A 26,302-nucleotide genomic window follows, 5' to 3' on the forward strand; every position below is an offset into this window, starting at 1 on the left:
GGTGGATATGCTATCCAGGGCATATCTTCCAAACATCACCGGATCATCGGAATTTGGAGAAGTCAACCTCGTATTGACTCCCTCAGCATGAATGAGGACAGAATCTGATGCCTCCAGAGGCCTACCAGGGAAGATGAAGTGCTGCAATGGTCAAGATAATCATCCAGAAAGTTGGCCAGAACACAAATCTGACGTCCCAGAAACAACACACCCCTTCTTCAACTTCAGAGACAACCGAAGTAGACCGTCTATATGACCTCAACAGCAAGACCATCAGAACCAAACTGAAAAGCCACTTTGCCAGATATGGGATCCCAAACACTGTTGTGAGTGATAACGAACCACTATACAGTTCGCCAGAGTTTGCAAACTTCTCTAAAAAATGGGGATTCGATCACTACACCTGCTCCCCAAGACATACCAAGCCAATAGAAAGGCAGAGTCAGCTGTGAAGGCAGCAACGTGACTGATAAAGAAGTCATCCCACTCAAAGACAGATGTCTACTTTACCTTACTGGACACGAGAAAACACTCCCTCCCAAGGGATCAGCTCCAGCCATGCACAACGGCTACATGGCAGAAGAACATGAACGACTCTACCAACAATCAGCAACCTGTTGAAGCAAAGAGGATCAGAATTTCTGCAAAAAGAAAGAGCGTACAACAGCACAATAAGCATGCCAAAGATCTCCCAGAACTCGAAGAAGGCAATGTTGTGAGACTCAAACCATACAGACAAGGAGAAACGAAATGGCAAAAGGCAAGAAACGACTGGATCAGAGATCATATGAAGTCGAAACAGAAAACAGCCTTCTACTTCGACGAAACCGAATCGACCTCAAGAAATCAGAACCACCCCAAGTGATCCCAGAAGGAAGGTCTACCTAGGAAAAATGCACAAACCCAACATCACTTTAGTCTACCCGAGAACAGCTGTCACACCCACACGTACGAGCAAACGTCAGAAAGGCAAACGGAAAAACAGAAGAGCAACGGAGCACTACAAATAAAAAAGCTACACACAAACAGCCCAATCCTGCAAGAATGACACACTAGATCAGGAAGAGTGATCAAACCACCAACAAGAATTGAATACATCAAATACTAATCACCATTGTCCCATCCAGTCCACATCCTCAAAACAAAACTCAGTGTTCACATTACAATTTCTTAATTGTTGACATTCAAAAGTTGAGATGTTTAAATACTTTGTATCCAAACGTTGAGAAGTGTTGAAGTCGATATTCAACATTTAACTGTTTACAATCTTTCAGAGTTTGTTTAAAGCTCACTTCAGTGATATAATTTATGATGCCCCAAACTCTTCAAAAAGGGGAGGATGTGTTGAAAGCAGTATGTGCATACATTATATGTTGACCTCTCACCTGCACAAGTGAGCTAGTTCATGTCTTCCTGAGGGTTTCTGATTAGTCTCCCGATCGTCTTTCCATGTGGGACAGCCCATAATGAAACAATTCTAGAGCTTCAAAGAGTCGTTGAGCATCATTATCACCCTATGAAACGTATACATTATATACATGATAGGTATTACAATCATGAATAACTTGAACATAAAGTAAATAACTTTCAAGAATAACATCATGATTCTGGACTGAATAATTAGGTTTCGTGAGAATAGACACACCTGATCCTCTGGAATTTCCAGGAGTGCAGGTAACCCGGTAGGTCCAGCTTTTCCACACATTGGAGGAAGAAGGTAAATGGTTGATCTCCTTAAGAAAACAATATCCAGGTTATGACAAGAATGTTGGGTGAACTACTGAAAGGCTGCCATTTGCTGCAAACTGAATTTAACGGGAGGAAACGGTCCATTTTATATAGATTTTTACAACATTGACGTAACTTTTAAATATTCAAAATTATCATGACATAATTGTTTTAGTATTATCTTTGCTTTATGGTCTTTGCTGGCTGTAACTTTCAGGACGATTGAAGATCGCTACATTATCAAAATGTTGCCTTGAAAACATGTACAAAGTCAATGGGCTTAAATAAATACAAAAAATCAACTCGTTTAAGACGTCAACACAACACCATTGCGTTAGAGAATTCCTTGTTCAAGGGTCCTTCATTGGAAAAAGTTTGAGGAATATCCACAGTTGCTAGGGGATTAAAGTCGATGGTGGAAGAAACGTGTACAAAACAAAGGGGATTTGGCGCGGAAGAAGAATTAAAAACCAACAAGAATGCCTTTTTTGCAACTTGAGAAAAAGCAAAAAAAAAAAACACAATCTGAACAAAAATAAAATGCTTGTTTGCAAGTTGCGGAAAAGCCAAAAAATATCGAGACAAGAATACCTTTAGAATACCTTTTTTGCAAAACTGCATAAAAGCCAACAAAAAGAATGCCTTTTTCGCTAAGGCTGTTTGGCCGGAAACCGAAACGGCTAGAAATCTTGCCAAAAAGAGTGCATTTTTTGCAAAATGCGAAAAAGCCAACAATTCATTTGGTAACATCCTGACATGTAATACAAAAGGCACATTGTACTGGGTATGAAGGTTTTCTTCTCTTCATTCCACACATTTCATTAAAGACTGCAGCTCTACAAAATAAGACTCCTTTTATTTGATATATTAGAGAAAATCTAATTATTTCATTTTGTTCTCCGCCAACTAATTAATGTTTAAGAAAATGCATATTTCCAGAGCTGACAATATACTGGTACAATAGCTGATTCTTAAGAGAATAAAAACAGAGCGAATAGCATTTAACTTAAAAACTTACATGTAAAATAGCACGGACATAATATACCAAACAACGCAAAAGTCCCAAGTGCGAGCAAAATTGAGGACATCATGTATACGTATAAACAATTGTAAACAATGGACAATTACTCATGAACAAATTCTGTGTGAAGTTGGTTTTAAAGAATGGGCAAGAATAACTATAGTATTAAACAAATTTAAATAACAGATTGACCGATATAACAGACCCTATTTTACTAACCTGCCAATTCTAATAATGTACTTACCCTTTCCAGTTTTGCTGTATATTTTATGCTTCAATACAATTTTAATACCACTTGCTTTTCCAAGTTTTAATTTTAACCATTCTTAGCGGCAGTTCGCTAAGAAGTCTTTCACGTTTTACCTTTTATAACATCTTGTTTTATTTCCCCATCGCTTACTTTAAGTCTTTGTTATGCTTCAATATCAAATACATGTACTTGTATATAGATGTATTTCACTTCCATTTGATGAGGTTTTACACTTCTTTCTGAGTGACTCTGGCGAGTTTCTGATTAATAAATTGGTTTTTGAAATGTTACTTTTCTGATCACAACTCTTATTTGGGAATTTTCATTGGATTTGTTTCCGCTTCTATGATGACCTATTATTTTGCACATTTAGTTTTACAGACTTGGCTGTATCCCTGCTTTGATACTTTCAATTTAAGCTTTAATAACTCTTTACATGATTTGAATTCGTGTGAATTGAAACGGGGCCTTCATAGAAAGCAGTTTTATAACTGATGAGACCACCCTGTATAAATAAGACAGCAAATAAATAAATATTTGCAATATACTCCACCCTTGTGGACACACAAATGTTCTGAACAACTATGGCATCGTGGCTTACACTAATCATTTGTCTTTGCCGAGGTTGTACCCATCATTTAGTTCTCAAGTATTCATGTCTTAGAATTCTGCACATAAAAATAATTAACACAAGTTAATTCAATGAAATAAAACGTTTATCAATAAACTGAATAGTTTGCAAGTTATATAAAGACTTAAGTTATGATATTCGACTGGAAACCAATTATTAAAAAATGGGCTTAAATTAACATTTTGTTTGGACAACCAGTTGTATTGCAACAATCTACCATACAAAACTCCTGCTACGCTACATACTTGGTTTATGGGTCTTAGGTTCTTTACCTACTTTCATTTTTCATCAAAAAAGAGAAATTAGAACAACAGATTCCTCAGCCAGACTAACTTCCCCTGCACAGCGTGTGACCACATTTCAAAGTTTTAAAGTTTCACCAACATACATGCATGTCCCATCCAGTCTTTATAATGGAGATCAGTGGTAGGTCTATGATAGGATACCAGGGAGAAAGCTAGGGATTAGTTCTGTTCCGTAACAGTTTGTTTACCCTGATGAAGAGTACTTGAATCCTGGGGCCTACCAACAAAAAGGAAGATCTAAAACCAGGAGGTGCATAGGGAGGCTATCCCATTGAAATTCTGTAGTCACTTGAGAGTACTTAGTTCTGCCTGGCATGGTTGAATTGTAAATAAAAGAGGCTACAAAATTACTGGTCAAAGTTGCTCTTGTCCTGCCCGAGGTTTGCCATAGCTGTCCGTGCAGAGGTTAATGAGGAAACTGTCTGGTTGGCCCTGTGCATTAGGTGTAGGTTTTTCCTGAAGGAATACCACAGTCGCTGAGCGACCAATGGGGGAACAGTGATTGTGAGGGAGGGGGATTTGGTAATTCTGCCATAGTACTATAAACTGTCCAGTGTGGTTCTTGTGTTGGGCTTGACCACCGATACTTCCCTCATCCACTGTTACTTGCCTAGTAATATCGTATCCAAAGCATGCCAGGCAAGGCGGTTAGGCCAGAGGTGAAGATGAATGCAAAATTAACTTAACAATATAACCTCCCAGACAAATCTTCAAGTTTGACAGCCACACATTTTATGGATTTTGTAGCACTGCATAACACTCACCTACAAAAAAATCAACACTCATCAGCAATTGCTATAGTAGTACCATTTGGATTCTGTACATCCAAACCAAAGTGCACCCTTTATCAAGCTCCATTCGTCAAAGAGAAGAGGGCTGCCGATCAGTGTTGCATTTGAGTCCGTCACAAGTCCTTTCATAAGTCCTTCACAAGTCCTTTCGCAAGGCCAGTCCAAGTAACAGGCTGAACAATGACAAAAGAATGCTTTTGTCACAACTCATTTTAATAACTTGTGATGGAATTACAGGCGCTCGTGATGGATTCAAATACAACACTGCTGTTGATATATCCTTACTTTTTCAGTCTGTCAATGGTGGAAGTCATGCTAATCATGTCACAGTGCATCCTGGTCCCAGCATCTGTTTATGTACATTTTTCCACAGAGACAAATTGACTTGGGACTGAGTTGGTTTCACACCAGGCTGGCCTGCACCATTTATCACCAGGTACATAGGAAGATGATTCTACTGGGGGGTGGAGGGAAGAAAAATAAAATCTAAAATTTCCATTTTTTAAATGTGATCTGAGTAAAATTATCACACACTGCTACAAATACTCCCACCCTGAGAATGCCAATTACACAACTTTTTTTGGGGGGGCTCGCCCCCCCACTATTTTTTTTGGGGGGGGGGAAAGAGGGGGAGCTATTTGTACCCCCGGTTCCTATATGTACATGCCTGTAATTATCACAATTATGACAATATACAAGTATGCATTTGAGCTGTGGCCCTCTTTGAAACACGACTCAGTAATTGCGTGAGTTATTTCTGCAAAGGTTAATTTGCGAGATGTCAAATGCAATGAATAAATGTAACAGTAAATGTAATTTTAATGTGCCATTCTAAATAACAAAGCTACTTTATTTCAAGTCATAGTATGTTTACATCAGTGAATAAATAGCCTGATAGGTTTCGGACTTCATAGGCTCCTGTATTTTACATTTCACAAAAGCTCTGATTTTTAAAAAAATAACTTACCATCAATACAGGCTGTTTTAATTCACATCCCTAAATACATGAATTATACAACATACACCAATTCATTTGCATACTGAACACAACCTATTACAACAAAGAAAATAGTAACATTTTGGTAGCAGACATTCCTTTGTTCTGCCTTTAAAAGGTTACCAGACCTTACTCAAAATACATAAGATATTCAGCATGTAATGCTTGATTAGCAAACACTACAATATCTTTAGGCAAACATACATGAACATCATTTTTGTATAATTCCGCTAACTGTATAACAAGATTGGCATTTGCTACTGTAGTCAAGTCCATCAAGAGCCCTGTTACAGAACACGAACATTTCCATATGAATGCTTTTATCCCAGTGCATGTCAACTGCCTGATTTTTGGCTTGACATTGAATGACCTGTGCTGCGAGAACTAATGGTAGACAGTAGCAACACTGTTGGCATCGTATATTTTCAAAAACATTTAAGTTAAAATAAATTACAATAAAGTTAAACCCAATAATGCAAGAAAAAACACAACAGCTTCTTGGTCAGAGCAAGGCCAGCATGTAATGAATTTAACTCTGGGTCCAATCCTCAACGCATGTAGCTGTTATGCTAACAATGCAGCTCAGAAAATTGTGGGAGCAGTAGCCATCAAAATGGAGCATCCTGTAATTGCATGGTTTATCATGTACCTGTTTACTACAATAATTTCATCATGGCCTCAAACATATACATGTATATATATACATGTACGAAGTATCGCAAAACCTTTAAATCTAATTTGTACTTGTCTGACAACCAGAAACATCTGATTTATCAAGTTTCTCAGGAGAAGAAAGATGTGTATGGTCATAATCCTACAATTATGGCTCATTGATCAAACATGTACAAAGCTAACATTTTATTACCTTGTAAACACTGCAGAGTGATCAACCGGTGACAATGCTCTTTCCAAGATAGATACATGACGTATATAAAAAAAAATCTATTAAAATACTGCCTCATTTTTGAGCCCAAAATTAATAATCCATGCATACGTACCCTTAATGGAGGTGTCACATGATTGCAGCTCATCTATTATCATTTAAGAATTTTTCAGCTTTGTTTTGCTTCTTTTTTATTCAAATTTCCATTTCATTACTAATAAAAATATAAGAAAAAGAAGGGAAGTCAGTCCACAACTATCAATGATCATATTTGAATACATGTACAATCATGTGCCAACAACTTTTCAAGCTTGTACATACAATAGCATCCACAAGAACTGGTGTGTACAAATAAACTCTATGACACTTGATCACTGTTCCCTTGTGTACAAATTTTTCCAGGTGCATGGATTCTCAGTTAATAACAGTGGATTTCACCATTTCATTCCCTTAACTGCATTTGTATATGTAATTAAGCATAATCCAGATCTTCTCAAGTCTTAACATCAGATAGCAGACACCCTGTTCACAGAATTCATTGGGTTAATACACTGGTATGCTTTACTTTGTGTGCATTTCATTGTTCTACATCCAGGATGTAGTCCTGCAAGCAGTAACACCATCCACAAGATTTAAAGTCTAAAGAAGCTGATGGCTGTAATTGTTCATAGGGAGTATCAGTCCAAAAATGTTTTTTAGCAAACCTTAACTGTGTGGATGCGGACATACATCTATTTCACAGGTGTGTCACAGGCTTTTCGTACATATGTACAAAACATGTACTTTCATGACAAATTTGTCAGAATTGTTTAAAGCCATTAACATGAACTTAAACACAAAACCAATGTCTGACACATAAGAAATACACATTACAGCCCTTTATACACGTGCATGTACATGCACACAGTGTTACTAACCTTACTCCTTTCCTTATTCATATTTTCCAGAGTTACAATGGTTTCTGAGGATTTTTTAAATGAATCTGAGTATTGCCTCAAAATGAAGAATTCTTTCTTATTGACACTGTTCTAATGTAATGTGCTCATGCTTACATGATCGCTTTCATAGCTTTAAGTGGCTATACTGGAGCATGCCAATGTTCATTCAAGACAGAGTGCCCTTTGTTAATGCTGTACATGAACATGCATGTCTCCAGTCTCACTAATTCACATACGTACAGTTTCTCAAGTTACGATAAATGCGCATGTACTTTGACAACATAACCAAGAGATAACTAAAATTGCTTGTCAAAGCCTTAACTTGTAAGTTTCACTCACTGTTCCCAAAACTGTTCTGTTGAATGTACCCAAACAATGTGAAGACACGTGAACAAGTACATCAAGGTACACAGAAAGGAGTAACATTCATCATATACATGTATCCACAGCCTCATATCACCACAAGTATATTACATCGCAAGGCATTTACAAGGGTCCTCATGCCTCTGAGTACAGCAAGGTCCACATATAAATGTATGTTACGGCAAATGTACTGCACAACAATACTAATAGAAGTACATCACATGACCAGTTAAATCAAAGGGTAACCTGTCTTTACATTAAAAAATATCAGTACAATAATTAAAAAACAGACAGAACACTATACTTCACTATTTTTACAAGCTCTTTTCTACATATACATGTAGGTAGGATCAGAAACACATACAAAACGCTAATAGAGCCTCCAAAAGGCATTTTGGACACCAAATAATGGGTAAATATCAAGTCAAATGAGCTCGTCTTTGTTGTGAATACCTGAGTTGAGAAAATTCAAGAAGGTTTGCTTTGAGCCATTAAAAGTAATCACTATTTGCAAATGTACACACTTTGAACCTTGTTCACTGTGGTCTTGTGTTTGGATATCAAAATTATTAACACCAATGTGTTGTAATCCAGACCTCTCCATGATATACCATCCTATCTACCAGCATGCCATGTCTGTGACCTGTCACCACAAAATGAACTGAAAGTCATAATTTTCAAAAATTGAGAGTTGGTGTTTTGAATTCTGTGGAAAAAGAACTTTCAAACTGTAGAGGGCATATTTTCAAAAGACAAACTGAAATGGAACTCCACATGTCATTTTTCAAACTTATAAGAGTGACATTGGTCATTTAAAACACAAATTTGCAGCTTCTGCAGCCGATTTCACGAAACTTTATGCAACGGCGTAATGTTACTGATGCCACATTTTATTGTATAATTGCACAACAAATTAAGAACAATTTCACAAAACTTTAAACACTACACAAGTCATGCTGCAAATTGAGGCGTAACTTATGCAATCATTTTAACTTGTGTAAGTTGCATCGTACAGAGTGAAAATCAGCGATTTGACTAACCTACAGTGTTCAGTTGAGACTCATAACTGCTTAACTGAAGGCTTATATGAGACGCATACAACCTTGTTTAGAAAGTAATGAAAAACTTGTTTAGATGTGAGAGAACAAGATTTTCTGTCTGGTTCTGATGGGGAAATGACAAAAACTTCTTCAACATGGTGGGAGGTAAGCTAACAACTGTTTGATGACTGCTGTGATCTTGCCAAGAAAAAGCCGTCTTCAAAGTTGTTATTGTCCTCATCCAAGAAATTTAATTTAATGAAAACACTTGACAGCTAAGCAACTATTCGTAACATCAAACCTACACAGCTACATGTACAACACAAATTTGTGGCACAAAGCTTATGCATGGTGCAAAGTTACACCACGTTTCATGAAATTGGTTGCAGATTAATAAAACGATAATTTGGAGATAATTAGGCAGACTGTGTACATTTTGTGGACATTTAGTTGGCTATCAGTGCAAATAAAAGGGAGTTGATCTCATTTAAAGTTTTAAGTCTAAATATTTGTACCAGATGATTTGAAGCCAAAATTTCTCTCAACAAAGACACTCCTGTACATTTTCCAAAAGATGTGATTTAATACCCCTCAAAAAGACCTTTACAGTCCTTTGCAAAATTTTCGGACCACCAATACAAAATGCATTAACCTGAAGAAAACCAAACTTAAACTTGCCAACTTGTGTTAATTTTCAGTGGGTAACCTTAGTATCTTGGTTAAACAGCTATTTGACTACATTTCCATTATTTGAAATGTTAACATTGTAATATTTTGTGTGCCCTCCTTTATTTCTGATTACTTTGGCTTTTTTACCTATGCTGCCTTAGAATGAAATGTCAAACGAAACATGCCTTTGCAAAAAATTTCATTCATTGGCTATAGAGCACTACACTGATGTTGTGCACCACTGTAAAAACATGTTAAGTAATCATTCAATGAAACAATATAATGCAGGCCCAGTGACAGAAACACCAATAAAATTCAAGGTGGTCTTAAAGATTTTGCTAATCACTGTAAAGAAAAATAAACCACGAAGTATTACAAAATTGATGGAAATTTATTGGGAAAATTTTACTCACTTCATTCCTTAATTGTTTTAAATCACTAACTATACAAGCACATCTGCAAGGTCTCACCACCTTTAGCCTCCAAAAGTTATCTGTATTTGGCAGCATCAAAATTAATGACTACGTTTGTTGCAAAAATCATATTATATTTGACACAATTTTGACGCTATTTGAGAAATTTAGCAGAAAATGCATGACATCCCAAATCATTAAAAATGCTGACGCATGTAGTACTCAAAATTCCACGTGCAATGTTCATTTTGTCATTCGTTTTGGAGATATTCCGGCTCAAAATTAGATCAAAATATAAAATTCAGGGCATTTGATTTACATCCCTAACCATATTCTTTGTCTTAAATGTCAATTTTTGAGAAAGATGTGCAGTTTGACAGATTTTTGGTGAGAAGAAAAAATCCCAGAGCATAAGGGGGCTTATGAATATCAAGCTGAAAAGAGGGCAAACTAATTGGGCTGATGTTAAAGGTCAAACAACCCACAAGGCAGCAATGCAATGTCACCCAGAAACATTGGACATCCCCAAGTCAGCGCTATGTTGGGCTTATGAAAATGTGATTGTTCCAGTCGTAGAAGGATGACGGTTTGGGGTCCTTATGTGCATTCCTTTCTTGAGCTCATGATGTATATTGCTTTTCATTTTCTCTTTCTTGTCCACATTTGTGACAAAATCTAACAGTGTTCACAACTGCCGACTTTGGGCAGGCCTGTTCGATACCCATTGTTAACTTAACCAATATATGGTGAAAAAAATTGCTATATTCAATAAAATGATGATGACGTCATTTTGGGGAGGGGGTGTTTCATGTCCGCCACCGTTACATCACAAGGTCTAGGTAAAATAAAGTGCGATTACACGATCCGATCCCCAAGGGCGCCGATCCCTGGAGCATGTACTGGCCTAAATGTTACTTTTCATCAGGCAAACCCAACTTGAATTCACTTCTGATTTATTTGGTAATACCCCAGGACCTGGAAGAAAATTAATTGAACATTCTGAACGAGTGAAAATGGTTAATCACTGTGAACCTTCAGTATCTTGCACATGCGAAACTAAAAACAACGAAATTACGGTATTGCCCGCTGCACCATCTTCCATCGCTGTTTACTGTTGAAAGCATCTATAGACACGATAAGTTGGATGGAACCAAACTAACAAAGTCGAATTCAGCTGCCAAGTAAACTACCAACGTGCGTACACGTACACAACTCTCACATGTGCCCATGGAAATCTCAAATACAATTGGGTGTGTAAACATAGGTGATACGAGCAAGGAGCAACTCAACAGATAAATATCTGGTATATTAAAAGGAACTGTCTACTGGATGATCCAAGTGATGTATGAGCCCAGAATTGCCTCATTTCAGTGAGATTAAGGAAACAAAGTTAGTGTTTGTAGATCTTTGGGAATTTGTAACATTACAAACATACAGACCACTGTCACTACAAGCGGTTTTCTTTTTTCCACATGGTCCCATGGAACTGAATGCAACTGGTCACACCCACTATTTTACATAAATTAGGTTAAGACTTATATGTGCCGTAAGTCATATTTTCCCAAAATTCATGTCAATGTTACTTTTTAGAGTTGATCGTTTGAATATTTGACAATAACGTTCGTCAAACTGCCTAAAGTGTTTCGTTAGTGATAAAAACAAATATGACTCTTCCAGATACTAAATTACATGAAAACACTGTGATTATGCTTTCACAAAGGCCAAATAAATGCTGTCTTTCATACTGTTGCCTGACATTGGCGAGGGCATTAAGACAGCTTAAATCATGGGCCAATGATCCTTTGAGTGTGCACTTGCAGTGCTTATCAGTGACTTGGTGCCCAGTCAGCACACTTGCGTTATGTTTTTGTCGAACTCAAGGACGAATGAAACGGGCTTCATACTCCACTAAATTAACAGCGGAAATAAAGCGGCAACATTTTTAGAACTATCAAATTTCTCGATATTTCAATATAAGAAAGAAGGCCTGATTCGATATGAAAAAAATATGGCGGTCTCGAAAATTATAGTGATATCGAATAGGCTTAGCTCTGGGATCATCTAGTTTGTGAGTCAAGTTTTAAATTGGTGATCATGGTTTTAATATTTAGTATATAACACATAATATTTACACATATTAAAACTTTTAATACATGTAAATATTATCACCTGGAACCCCTTACAAACCTGTTAAAAATTTAAGTGGGGGCAAGGACACTGTTTGTGTACAAACACCAATAGTTTTAACCAAATAAGATATTTACTTCGGAAGATATTGCTTCAAAGTTTGCAGCTTTAATGCAATGTCACGAGAAAAACTGCAACTTTGCCCTCATGTAATGTGACCCCTGACGATGTCACCGAGACAATTTTTTTCTGACACTCTTTCGAATTGATGGACTAAGTATAAACATAATATAAAGTCACTCAGATACATGTAGATGAGTGCCTGAGTCTGTGACATAGGAATAATGTACACAAAACCTACAGACATTCTAACTAAGAGGAAAATTTCCTCTCTCTTTAATTCTCATAGTAATCCTTGGCCAAGTTGAGAACGATAACGGAGAGAAATAAAACATGTACAAAGCCCATGGAGAGCACTGCAACTTTAACCTCATGTCACGTGACCCCTGATGACGCCACAGTGACGATTTTTTTAGGACACCCTCTCGGGCTAATGGACTAAATATGCGCTTCATATGAAATCAGTTTGATGAATGAGTGCTTGAGTCTGTGACTGTAAAAACGTGCATAAAACCTATGCAGAAAAACCCTGCACCCTTAAACTCTTGCCATGTGATTTGCGTCTGACACTAAGGATCTTCCCAAAATATTACTTAATATTTTGAATCTTGGGTATATTTGTAATCGATCAAAGGGGGAAAAAATTCTCTTTTGTTCTCATAGTAATCCTCTGCCCAAATTGAGAGCCCCTCTGTCATTAAGATTGGTAGCAATGCATAGTAGATAAATGTGAACAAAACCTGTGAAGAAAAACTGAAACTTTAAATTGATGTCACATGACCCCAGGTGCCATCATTATGATTTCACTCTAGGACCTTCTCTAACTGGTGGGCTATGAGTAAGCATTAGTATGAAGTCAGTCAGAAAGAGAAGAATGCCCAAATCTGGCTCTTGAAAAACGTGTACAAAAACCTATGGTGAAAATTAAATATTCTGAATTCAATAATAAATCATGTGAATGTAGAGAAAAAGAGAAAAAATAAATAAACAGCTACTACTTCCAAATGATATTTAGGTGGCAAATATTTATAGGTTGTTCATGTTCGTCAAAAATGCTGACATTTAAGACTTTAGTTATCCAACTCTGATCAAGACGAAGGATGCCACTGTGTTCAGATGTTAGTCATGACTCCCCTAATTTCACCAGACATTATAAATTCAGTGTTGTTCCTTTCAGGCCCATATTTTGTAGAAACTACCCAATAACACCACGGGGTAAAGTAGGGTGACAATGTTGACATCATTCCTGTGGCTTCTTTCTTTGTTTTTGACACTATTTCAACATATTTGACCAGCCACGAATAATGCTTTCCTCATAATTGGAAAGAAAATTACATTTTAAAATAACTGATACTGCTAAAAATTTGGAATTACATTGCTCTTTACAAACCCCCACAATTTACCTCCCCTTCGATATTTGACTTTAACCCATTACAAAAGGTAATAGTGGAAAGCAACTTCACACTCATTTTGTTGTGATGGGTCACATATGCACTCATATTTTGGTTGTCAATAGGTCAAGATACAGAAATAGCAAAACAAAAATGACCAGAAATGCTAAACAAAGGTTACCACCAAAAACATCATGACAGGTCTATTGTTTACGACACTCCTTGGTGGATTTGAGAAGCAAAAAGCAAATTCTGTGAACAAATGCTCAAAAAGTGCGTGAAAGTATCGAGTAACTACTTTTCGGTACAGTGAACATGTACGTGCTCTGTAGTTCGATCAAATGATTATGTGATTTGTAATTCAAAACATAAAACAGTTCCCTATGATGGTTTGGTTATTTAATTTTCATATCTGGACAGATGACCCTATGTGAAAAGCTACTTTCTGTTTATTTTTTCCCTTTATTCTTGCCTTGTCCTCTTGGTGGAGTAACAGGTCGTCCAGAGTTTATGCCGCCATAGGGAAATTTCTTCTTGTCAGCGGGTTTTAGAATCTGTACAAGGGAAAGTGAATACTTATTTTGTGAACATCAACGTTTTTTTGTGGTATTTTTCTTAAATTAAGTGAGCGAAAAACACAAAGTACATGATGACATTCAATATGAGAGACTTTTGCTAATTCTTTTGGCCTTTAAACTGAATTGAAGAGAAACCATTCAGCATGGTTATTGGAACTTAAGCATGTATACTCCAGGGGGCGCTGTTCAGTGTGCTACTGCATGCACACTAGTTTTTATGGCTGCCATTTCATTTTCTGAAGAATTTCTCTGTTTCTAGCCTCAAATCAACCATTTTTTCCCTATTAATTGGGCCATTGTTGCCTTATTACAGCTGAAAGCTGGGTAAACTTTTAAGTGAACACTGTCTGGTGTGCCGTTCCTGAGTGTCGTCTGTTCTTATCAGCAAGCAGTAGCACCCGTCCCACTTTGGTCTACACCAACTGCATGATCTCTTTGTTCCATTTCTTTATATTTATGTCACAATTCTTTATTTGCATGGAAAACAGACGTCAATGAAATGAACCTGACTATCAAAGTACCCAAAAAAAAGTTGGAGTCACAAAATTCCTTGGGAATTTGCTGCAAACAAATTATCGGCAGACAAGTATAGCACTAATCAAGCCATACATGTAAGAACAGTAACATTTTGATTTTTGCATTGTGGCCGAGACCTCTTAAAACCATCACAAGGCCCCATGAGTCAATTTCAACTCCCACACAACTTACACAAGACCTCCAATCTGAAGTCGAGTTAAAAGATACTCAAATGAACTGTCCCCCCCCAAAAAAAATCCTTTGTCATTATTCACCCTCCTACATGTACTTGTGACTGGTCTTGTGGCTGTTTAAAATTCAGCGAACCAGTTTTTAAAATCTCAGCTTTCTCCCATCACTAGTAGGCACTTGCACCCAGAGAAAGTGTGTTCATTGGTTGCATAGGTTGGACACAAAGGACAACTTCATGGACTGTGATCGTTAAGTCATGCTTGACATGAAAACTATAATTGATTAATCATACCTGTGTGGCAAAATAATATTGCAGTATTAATATTTTATATTATTAGTATTAATACTAGGTATTATTTCCAATAAAAAAAAATCTCAGCACCAATTATTATTGTCATGTCAACAAGCCTAAATGTAGGTCAATCAAGAACATTTTTGAAGCTGCTGGTTACCAATTTCATTATTTTTTACAACTTTTGAGGTATGAAAATGAACCCAAATCTGCTTTTTACCTAAAATATCTTAAGGTAATTCAAATTATTTTCTTAAGTTGTTGGGAAGTGAAGTTTACCTGGAAGGAACACATTAATGTTTCATCAACACTCATCATGGCACCCGCATTGTCGAATTCTCCACAGTAGTTCGGGGCCGAGAAGAGTGTCACCAGCTGACGTTTCGCAAAGAACTCATACCCATCTTCAACTACCTAAAATGTAAAGAGAATTGTGTATTAACATAATTGTAGAGTACACAATATTTATCAACCCTCACAACAAATCTCACATCTGACTATTAAACTGTTTTTCCATTTGATTGGAATTTGTATATTTAGCGAATGTTTGGGGTAAGTTGAAAGCAGAAGACCTAAGTTTACAGGCCTAGCACTCTTAGGGATAATAAGTCTCTCCTAAGCTTATACTTTAATAGTCCAAAGACATCCAAGTCTGTAAGCTGCAATAAACAAGCCACAGGCAATCCTGACCTAAAGTAGGAAGTATGTACAGGTGCATTTCAACATGCTACCATCAATACAAAAATACAGTTCAAACACTTTAAAATGTCAACATATGCCCAACTGCTGGCCCACTTGATCATTAGTAAATCCCCAACAAACACTTGTAGAACCAATGATTTTCCGTTTCAAAAATGGGCATTTTCTGTTTTGCCAAATCCCAAATTCCACTTCAGAAATTCAAATTCCTTTGGACATCAACCCACCATTTTATTTGGCAATAGTGAGACAAAATTCAGGAAGTTAACATTAAATCTGAGCCTTAAAATGTAAGTTTGTGACTAAAACCTTAACACTTTATTGAACACTTCCGAGGGCACATTCAACTATGGCACACCAAGCTTACTTGATTTCATTTAATTCAAGAAACATGTCATTAGTCTTCCATTTTGCTGCCACAATTTCATCGTTTTGCCATGCGGTACTAGCCTTGTCTCAAGGCGTCCATGCGAACTCAGACTAACTTCCCCAAGTGTGCAATAGTCATATGTGTAAGAACTTGTTTGTGCCTTGATTTCATTGCTAATAAGGTGCGCGTGTGATGAACACCGCTGCGCCAGCTGCTGCTACACAAATGGCGCCCACGCACACCACAGCGCCAAGTATCGGCACCAGTGTGGTGCGGACGACCCAAGCATGTAGTGGAATGGTGCAATTTAGCATGTTTCCAGCGTAATTTGTTCATTAAAGCAAGCATTTGAAAAGGGTTTGGTAGGCATTTAGTACTTTGCAGAAAGTTTTCTTTACTTTTAAGTCATTCTTTGAGGGAAATTTTGCAAGTTCCGTTTCAAGCAGTGCATTCCATTTCAAAATGTTGATTCTGCGACTTCCGTCCATTTTCCGCGATCATGGAAAATCATACGCTCTGCACTTGCCATCTTTCTCTTTCTGGTGATCTCCGTCCTGACCATATGTAATAGAAGATCAGGCCAAAAATAGGTATACAGTAAACTCCGGGTAAGTCAGCACTCAAGAAATTGTGACGACTTACGCGAATGCCAACTTGTGCTGTAAGTCATCATTTTGCCGACTTACAGGTACACGTGTACATGTGTTGCCTATGTACATTACAATTCTTTGCACTAATTCAATGGCTTTGATTTACCCTAGTTTATTTCTTCCTCGATGATCGATCCCAGCAAATTCGTTCTCGATTATTATCCTCACGGGCAACAAATTCGATAATTGATCATGTGCCCCTAAGGACAAAGCAAGGAAGGCAAGCCACTTGCACATCACATCACGACTCAACAGTGCAGTACGTACATGTACATGACACAGTTACGTTACAGAAAACATACACTCATCCGCACACGCATCGGTTAAGTTCGTTCAATAAGGCAACCCCGAAATGGACAGAGCCCATGCATGTAGCACTACAGGAATTGCTGGTATTGATGTACTCATGCTGGCCGATTATCAACCACGGCCTGTGCTGCTAATAAACAGATATCAGTCAAACAGTGTGGGATTCAAGCAGTGTGGGTCGACCGACACTTCTTGGCAACTGTGGCGAAGAAAACTGATACCGAAGCATGACTTTTTTTTTAATGCCGACTTACACAAGGGAATTTTTGTGGTTTTGTGGAAAAGGGACCGAGAAAAACATGCAGACTTATAAGAAATGACGACTTATAAATGAAATTTTCAATGGAAATGCATTACAGACGATCTGGACTTTTGTCAAAAAGCCGACTTAGACGATATGACGAGTTACGCAATGCCGACTTAGTCAGAGTTTACTGTACAGTATGTGTAACAATTTAATACTGGAGAGACATGAGACTTGGTATATAAAAACCAGCTTAAAAAACTTTGGATGTGTACTCCCAAACAAAATATATCTAATGTGGACCTCAATACATGAAGTTATAAATGCAATAATATTTTTAACATAACCACAACCACCACATTTTTTATGAGGACTAAACATGATGGTAATGCTTGTAAATGAGACCCCAAAATGTGACATGCCAATAATAACGGATTAAAAAGTCTGTAATGACTGTTATAAATGTCATTGGATTTTTTTTTCTGTTGTATTCTATGCTGTTATGCCTTCTGAATGCTTGTACGTATGTTCAGTTGAATAACTGACAGATCATGTATTTTGCAAAGTCATCTTAGTTTATGGTAACGTTCGTAACATGGTGTCCTGAGCAGTTATGAGTGTGCATGTTGATGCTGCTCTATCACCGCCAGAAGTTTTAGTTTGCCCAGTTGCCCCAATCAAATAAAAATAACCATCTGTAAATTTAGAATGCCCAAGGAATCTGCAACTGTTGCCATGAATTAAATTTGCAGACTTTTTTCACTGTGATTTCAATCGAGTCCTGTTCGTAACGCGTTACAAGCGTGCGTTGTGTATCGCATCAAGCCTACACTTCCTGGTGTACATTCCAGTAAAATGACATAAACACAGCCTCGTACCCAGCAAGTATGAGCAACATGCACATGAAATGTTTCCTAAAACAGGGAACAAGGATGGGGTTGCGACCTTTGTCGTGTCTTCACGTTGGTACAGCTGTTACAATGTACAAGCGTGACTGTCGAAATTTAAGGATTGCAATCCAAGGAAATCTGAGTCAATCCACTGCCATCGCATAATATTTCTTTATTAGAAGCCCAGTTTAAGAACTTACAGACACAGAACTTACTGTTTGTTTAGCAAACTATGTGCTTACAGACCGATTTTTCAATGGTGACATGTGACGATGTAAGAAAGTCGCTCGGCGTCCCGTTTAAAAACAAACAAACATTTTTTTCATCTACATGTCACACATTTGTAACCAATATCATATACATGCACATATACATGTCTTTATCACTCATCACTGTCTACAAGAACAGCAATTTGTATTGTAATTGGAAGACCGAAGGTCAAAAGGTGTGTTGGTCTGACATGGAATGACCCACCAACGATTTAAGAAGTCTATGGTCTTTCCAACTGTGCTTAGACCCTACTCAACTTTACTGACAGACAGAAAGGGGTATTCTACGCTGTCTGACTGAGCACAGCACCACAGGAGTCTTTCTGGAGACAAGTGTTTGGTACAAGAAGCGTCCATTGCATCCAGCATATCAGCAGAAGCAGGAAAATAGAGACAGAGTGTAATTACACACCTTCCACTGTGGAAGTCAGATCTCTGACTTCCGTCAAGACGGTCTCCTTCCTGAAGTTCACAGATGTGGTGGAGACACTATATTCATTAAAAAATCACAAATCTGATTACACCATATTGGGAGAAGGAAGAAATACCGATCTGCAAAATGCTTTGATAATGTACCTCTAGAAAAATAAGGGCAAAACTTCTGATTGTTCCAACTATCATGGTATAACCTCATGATTAACTGCAGGCAAGATCTTGCTTTGTGTTCTCTTACCCAGACTGTATATACCGATGATTACAGAAGTACTTCAAAAAACACTACAGATATGACCGTTGTCCTTTGCCAGATCCAAAGAAAAAGCAGAGAGCAGAACATGGCTCTGTATGCAGCCAACATTGATCTGACAAAAGCCCTCGACACAGTCAGCAGAGATGAGTAACTGACAGATCATGGGCAGACTAGCTGAGATTCCTTGCAATTCTCCATTACTTTGCACAGGCTAGCATGGGCAGGTGAAACACGATGGCAAACTTTAACCCCTTGACGACGGGAACTTTTTTCTGAAAGCCGACTCCGAGAATTCCAGCCTCGTTTGGCCTCGTTTGGCCACGAAGGCCACGTGCCAAACCGCAAATTCTCAGTTTGTGGCCCTGGGTGCTCTGCACACTTTGAATTACACAGTGAAAAGGGCTCATTGTTCAGTGGCATGCGGCTCTACTCACGCTTCTACGTTCCCGTTGCCTCTTTTCAAAGTGGGGACTATTGTGAAGCTGGTGATTATGATGCAAATTCGGTCTTTTCATTTCTGGGCAATCACCACATACAACTCTGCCGTCTTTCGCTGTGTTCGCTCGAGCGTAGGCCGAGAATAATAGCTGAAAAGTGGGCTGAGGATCTCAATTTTTACGGCAGCTTTTACTGTCATCCGTCGCGAAGGGGTTAATGCAGGCCCTGTCTATATTGAAAATGGTATGTAACAAGGATATGTCTTGGGTCCTGATTTGCTTTGTTTTCTTTGAGACATTCTGACCAGAATAGACATAGACCAGAATAACGTGCTGAACTACAGGCTATTAAGCATACTCTTCTTGTGCACGAACATACGGGCACCTTTTTAAAGAGATTAATTGTAGTGCGCACTCTATCCCACAATGTGTAGTGAGGTAACTGCCGTATTCTTAGCCATAGCTGTAGCCGCAGTGCAGAGGATAGGAGGGAAGTTGGTAATCTGGGTAGATATTCTCTAGTAGACTCAACCCACATGTATAGTACATGTGGGGGGAGAGTCTACTGCAATCAACCCACCCAGAAAGCAGTGTATTTTCTTAATAAGCGGAAGCACACTGGACAGGTGTAACAAAGTTTGTTAGCATAACAGTAGCATTGTTCGCCTAAGTATGTCAGGCGAGGTATAACTATTGATGTACTAAATAGTTCTGTACCACCCGACATGTCTGATGAAGACAGCCCATGCACTGCAAGAAAACAGGCGTCAAACCTGTCGGGACAGTCCATATGCCATCGTTCTCCAAGTTGCTTGACTCCTTAAACTTGTCTCAGTGATAAGTTGTTGAATTTCAAGAAAGAGGTCACCGAGGGAGATTGTGTGGTCTCCTTTGACCTTAAATAGCGATATCACAACATAGACATTTTTGAGCCTCATCATACATTTCTTGGGTTTTCTTGGACTGACAGTAATCCTACTCAATTCTGGGTTTTCACTGTTCCTCCATTCGGTTTGTCATCAGCACCCTACGTTTTCACAAAGTGCCTTTGTCCCCTCATAAAGCACTATAAGATCTTAAAAATTTTCATTGTTCTCAATCTAGACGATGGTTGGTGTAGATCACCTGATGCAAGTTCTGCCAATGATTGATAGAGAGAGAGCTAGCGCAATAAGAGGCAAATCCGACCTGATTAATGTTGGGCTGGTCCAACACAAGTAAAATCTCATTGTCTCCAACACAGTACTTGGAACGGTTAGGTACTGTGTGGGACAGTGCAGCCGGAACAATTACAGATAGGTGTATCCAAGACACCTAACAAACAATAGATACCATCACTGATTCAATTCTGACAAGCTGGCGTCTGTTGTTGGTTCTACAGCAAGGCTTATGACCGGGTTTCTCCACCACGAAATTAATAATAGGACTACATGTAGTTGGGATCACAAAATGTAACAATTTTTCTGATAGTTCAGCAATACAAAAGTTACTCTTTTGGAAGTCTGACCTTTCGTCCTATAATAAACGTTGTATCTCAATGTACACAATTCCACAAGTCATAATTTACAGTGATGCAAGTAGTACAGGGTGCGGTGCCTTTATTTGGAATTTTGACATTAAAAACTTCAGATCCTGGTCTGAAAATGAATCCCTTTAAAGTTCAACCTGCTGGGAATTGCATCTTGACAGCCATTTCAGCATTTCACTCTAACATAGCTGGTAGGCATGTGAAGGTTTTCAGAGAAACCAAGCAGTTGTTTCTTTTCTGCAAGCAGGCTCAATGAACGTTGATTACATACATTAATATATTCAAGTGCTGTTGTGATAACGGTATAACCTCAATTCCACAGTGAATTCCCAGAAAGGAGAACCAATTCGCTGATGAGATCAGCAGAATGGTTGACTATGATGATTGGGGTGTTTCTCATATCTCTTTTGAGTTTGATTAAATTTTTGGTCCTCACACCATAGACAGATTCACAGGTAATGTGTACAAGAAATTGGAACAATTAAACTTAAAATACTGGTGTCCAGGTACATTCAGAGGAGATGCTTTCTCTACCCACTGGGACAGAGAGAACAATTTGGGTAGTACCATCCATCTACTTGGTTCCTAAAGTTACATGCATTTTCCACCTCAGTGCATTGCCTCAGTGGGTACTCTAATTGTACCCATTGGCCTTCTGCTGCCTTCTGGCCACTGTTATTTTCCGATGTAAGCCAATTCCGTTTCTTGATGAGTAAGTAATCAGCACTGATAATTCACGAGGTGTGTTTGCTCATGGTCGAAATTCAAATAGCATTTTTGATTCGGATTATTTCAACAGCCCAGTCTTGATCATACTTTGAGGGCCTCTAGACAATGAGGAATAAGGCAAACTCCTTACTGAAGGAGTAAACTCTCTACTGAAGGAGTTGTTCCTGAGAGGAACAGAAATTGTCTCTGGATCGGAGAGAGTGAAGCAGAATAAAGTGTGGGTTAATTGTCCTTAAGGAAGAGGGAAGCGTGTAAAAAAAAATAATGCTTTATAATTTCTTCTCTTTTTGCAACAGGATCTTCACCTAAACAAGAATCTTCCAAAAGGAAAGGAAACTTTGGCTAAAGTTCTATAATTATCCCTCCACAGCACATTCCACTTCTACACTTTTTACCCTTAAAAATTTCTTCCCTCTTGAACTAAACCACTTCTGATACTTTAGACACGTTTCTGAACCGTTCCGGCGGCGTTTTTAATCACATCACACAGCCTCCAAAATAGGACATTTTTCGAGTTACAGAGATATTTTTATACATGGAAGGCTTTTGGCATAAATGAGGTATGTCTTTAAGATAAAACAGACTTCCGATTTCACCAGACTTTGAGTTGTCAAGATTTTACTGGATATTGTTTAGTCTTTGCAGTTTGATCAGGGGCGGTTTTTTACTTGGGCATTTGCAGTAACTCTCTTCAAAGTACCGCCAGAAGTTGTGTTGTGGTAAATCCAGGGTTACCAATTAGGCGGGGCCAAATGACCATTCCTGTGACAGAGTTTCTTATGCATGTAAGTCATACTTCAATGTCCAATTATATTGTGTAACTTCATGCAGAATAGCACGTATCACCATGCCACGTTGTATAAGTATGGATCCACTTTGAAAAAGTTGGGCCCCAATCAGTGAAATGTAAAATTTGTGGGGCGAAGCTGAAGTACGTAGGTAGCTCAACCAGCTCCTTGTTAAAACACCTAACCAACACACATCCAATGTCCAGCCAGTCATGCTCATCGAGTGCATCGTCATCATTGGGTCAACAGACATTAGTGGGTTTTTTCTCTAAGCGTGAGTGCAGCATGGCTAGACGCAAACAGATTTCGCGCCTCTTGGCTGAGATGGTGGTTATTGACTGTCTTCCAGTGTCAATTGTCGAGGGTCAGGGACTTAAACAACTTCTAAACTTCCTGGAGCCGTTACGACGTGCTGTCACGAAAAAGCATCATGTCTCGTCTCCACCAAATGTTTGAAGAAAAGAAAAGAGAGCTTAAAGCTGCCCTTTCTCACGCAGACTAGGTAGCCCTTACAACAGACTGCTGGACTTCAACAAGTCAAGAGGGTTTTACAGTAACAGTCCACTTTTTGTCAGAGGACTGGTCCTGCATGTCCGCAGTTCTGGACACCTCTCTGGTCACAGCACCAGCAAACTTGACCGAGGGAAGAGGACCTGATCCCGAAGCCCACACTGAACAAGATTCTGTGATTGCCACTCAGCCCCAGTGCCACACTGCTGTTGCACTTGCAACCCAACTTGACCGAATCATCGCCGACTGGGAGGCAAATGGGAAAGTGTCGGCAGTGGTGCTCAAAAATGCAGCAAATGTTAAGGACCTTGGAAAAAGAAACGACTTGTCTGTCATATGAAAGTAATGCATGTAGCAGTTGTGTCTACCCCATTGTCCAAGGATTGCAGGTCCATCTGAAGCAAGATGAAACAGACTCTCCCCCAGTACAAGTGTTCAAGAAAGCAGTCAGTGACGACCTAGATAAGAGGCAATTTTTTAATATAAGTAAAACTATCGTCAACAATATTTCAGAGAAGAGGTGCCATCTGGTTTCATTTCGAGGGTGAAAGCATATGTTCACTGCTTGTTATCAGTTGAGTGACAGTGAATCAAATTTATTTGCTTTTTTTTCTTCATAGATTCAGTGGTGATATGGTTGACGTGCCATTACTGACTTCAGCGTTGGACCCACGATATAAAAACCAGGAATTTTTAAGGAGAGCACAGCGGGATGCCACAACAGATGCAGTACGAGAGATGTTACAAGAACTCAATGTGATGCCCCCTGCAAAGCGGCAGCAGGAGGACTTAGAGCCCGAGTCAGCAGAGGCGTCAGCGATGAATTTTCTGCCAAGTGGTAGTTTGCCATCACAAACCATCATGGAAGCAGAATGTGAAAGGAGTTCAGAACCAGAACACTCACGAGAAGAGGAGTTTTCAAGATGTATTTTTTTGGAGTTATGAGTTTTTTTTTTAGAAGAGTATGCACATTTCCTTCGATTGTAACAAGCCAGAGTCAGTACTGATCCCTGCAAATAGTGGTTCATGAATTCAGAGCACTTTCCCACCCTGTCTAAATTAGCTTGAAAGTTACTCTACATACCAGCTACGTCTGTCCCTTCCGAAAGGGTACTTTCAACTGCAGGGAATGTAGTGTCGGCAAAAAGGCAGAAAACGTCAATATGTTAGATTTTCTCACGCAGAACTCCAAGTTAAAGCACAAGTAATACACCTGGCAGGCTCACCAAATGCCTCAGAGCCGATCTCTTCCTGTTTCTCCCTCAAACCCTAGATATTGCATCTCTGTTATACATGTACACGTAGGTGCACTGTAAACGGTACATCATGCATGTAGTAATTCCACGTTGATTGGTGTGCCCTAATTCCAACCCTGGAACTACACATGGTTTATTTTCAATTCAACCTGCCATTCGGTATCCAGATCCAGTCATCTATAAATAGAAATAGTCATCTGTCCAAATGATTTTCTTCTGTATCAAACATTCAAACCACCGAAAACTTTGGTGGGCAAATGGCTCCAACTTGTTTTTCGTTTCATTTCCTTTTTTGGAACAGAGTAGCAGAAATAAAACATACGTTTATGGAAAATATTTGCATTGTGTGTGCCAAGAATTATTTGGAAGGGGGCTTTCCCTGCATTTGTTTTATCCCCACTGAACTTTACCCTCGCATTAAATAACTTTACAAACAACACACATGTCAATTCTGAACAAAATAAAAAAATTCTCTGTCTGCGCTATTTTTGGTCACACAAAAAAGTCCAAAATTCAAACGGATTCACTGCATACTGCTAGACGCTCTGTGTCTCATCTAAGGTCTTTTCTTCCCATGTTTACCTGAAATAAATACCTCAGTTCCCTCTCCCTGCAGCTTTCTTGCCATAATCAGCTAGAATTCTGGGCTGTATCTTTGTCGGTGTGACGATTAAAAACAAGCATTTCATTTGCCTCATCACGGCTGTAGACAGGTTGGCTATAACCAGACATGTTTTTGTTGGAGTTGAGAGTTTACAATAAACACACAAATTCTCTGTTTTCAATGATTCCAGATGTGACTAAAAATAGCTTTATACAGCCCTGCCAATCAACATGTACGTACAACAGCAGTGTTCGGCTAAACGCAAACAGTTGCCTTGCCATATGGCTCCGTGCAGCCAACCATAATTCAATACACCCATGACGTAGCACTGGTTTGGATGCATGTGACACGATCAGCGCTCACTATTTATGCACATGCATGCATTCCGCGTACAGTCATGTTTGTGGCTGTGTAACATCCGGGACATTTTCTTGTGTACATCGGCCAGTAGCTGGTGCGTTGGTTGTTTACAGATCGTCTTCCTCTTCTCAGTTTTTATGCTCCCTGTCAAACATTGTTTGGGGTTTCATACACTATCTGAATAACTTTGGAACTTTGAACGTAACAATTCGTTTAATAAAAATGTGGGGAGATTCACCTCCAACGTTTAAAACGATGTGCTGCTTCCTATGTACAAAAAGAGCCTTGTTTCTGGCACATGGTCTGGCGGGATGGCACGCAGCACACGCAATGCCATTTGTTAAGTGATCTTTATATTTTAAGGGTACCCGGGTACCTGGTAATGAAATAAAACGGGCACCCGGTTCCAAAAATACCCGTAAATGCACACCCCGACTCTTTCTCCTAAGAATAAACATTCCTCTGAGTAGGTGTCCCAGAGTCGAGTTGCCTGAAAAGGCCGACCCTTTAGGGAAGCACTGAATCGCCGCAATGGCTGAGGGGTAGTTTTGGATTGTCACCACTAGCAGACCATAGTTAAAGAGGTGCATAAGTCAGCTCTGACTGGTAGAGGTGCTTCAGTTTGATCCACAGCCTGCTCTCTGCACCAGGAATTGAAATGCCATGGTTGGTTGTCATAGATTTTCTGTGTCAACAGTCATTGGCCCATAGCGGTTATGGTGACAG

The 26,302-nt window shown here is 38.8% G+C and overlaps 2 protein-coding genes and 1 pseudogene across 2 annotated transcripts in view; 1 reads left to right on the forward strand and 2 right to left on the reverse strand.

Moving 5' to 3' along the window:
- LOC147798012 (uncharacterized) overlaps window positions 1-5,405 on the reverse strand; it is a 30,354-nt gene extending 24,949 nt beyond the window's left edge. Inside the window, exon 1 of the mRNA XM_087141470.1 lies at window positions 1,386-5,405. The gene's annotated coding sequence lies outside the window, so the exon portion shown is untranslated. The remainder of the gene's footprint in view (window positions 1-1,385) is intronic.
- Window positions 5,406-5,542: 137 nt separating this feature from the next.
- The window catches only part of LOC110987563 (serine/threonine-protein phosphatase PP1-gamma catalytic subunit B), a 50,796-nt gene continuing 30,036 nt past the window's right edge, over window positions 5,543-26,302 (reverse strand). The window contains exons 6-7 of the mRNA XM_022250383.2: window positions 15,525-15,659; window positions 5,543-14,221 (exon numbers count right to left, since the gene is read on the reverse strand). Coding sequence (XP_022106075.1) covers window positions 14,117-14,221; window positions 15,525-15,659 — 240 coding nt within the window. The 3' untranslated portion in view covers window positions 5,543-14,116. The remainder of the gene's footprint in view (window positions 14,222-15,524; window positions 15,660-26,302) is intronic.
- Window positions 22,811-25,103, forward strand: LOC147798013 (uncharacterized; annotated as a pseudogene).

The sequence above is a fragment of the Acanthaster planci genome, linkage group LG09 (assembly GCF_054643075.1).
Source record: "Acanthaster planci isolate LZ-2023a linkage group LG09, COTS_SCS, whole genome shotgun sequence".
NCBI lineage: Eukaryota > Metazoa > Echinodermata > Asteroidea > Valvatida > Acanthasteridae > Acanthaster > Acanthaster planci.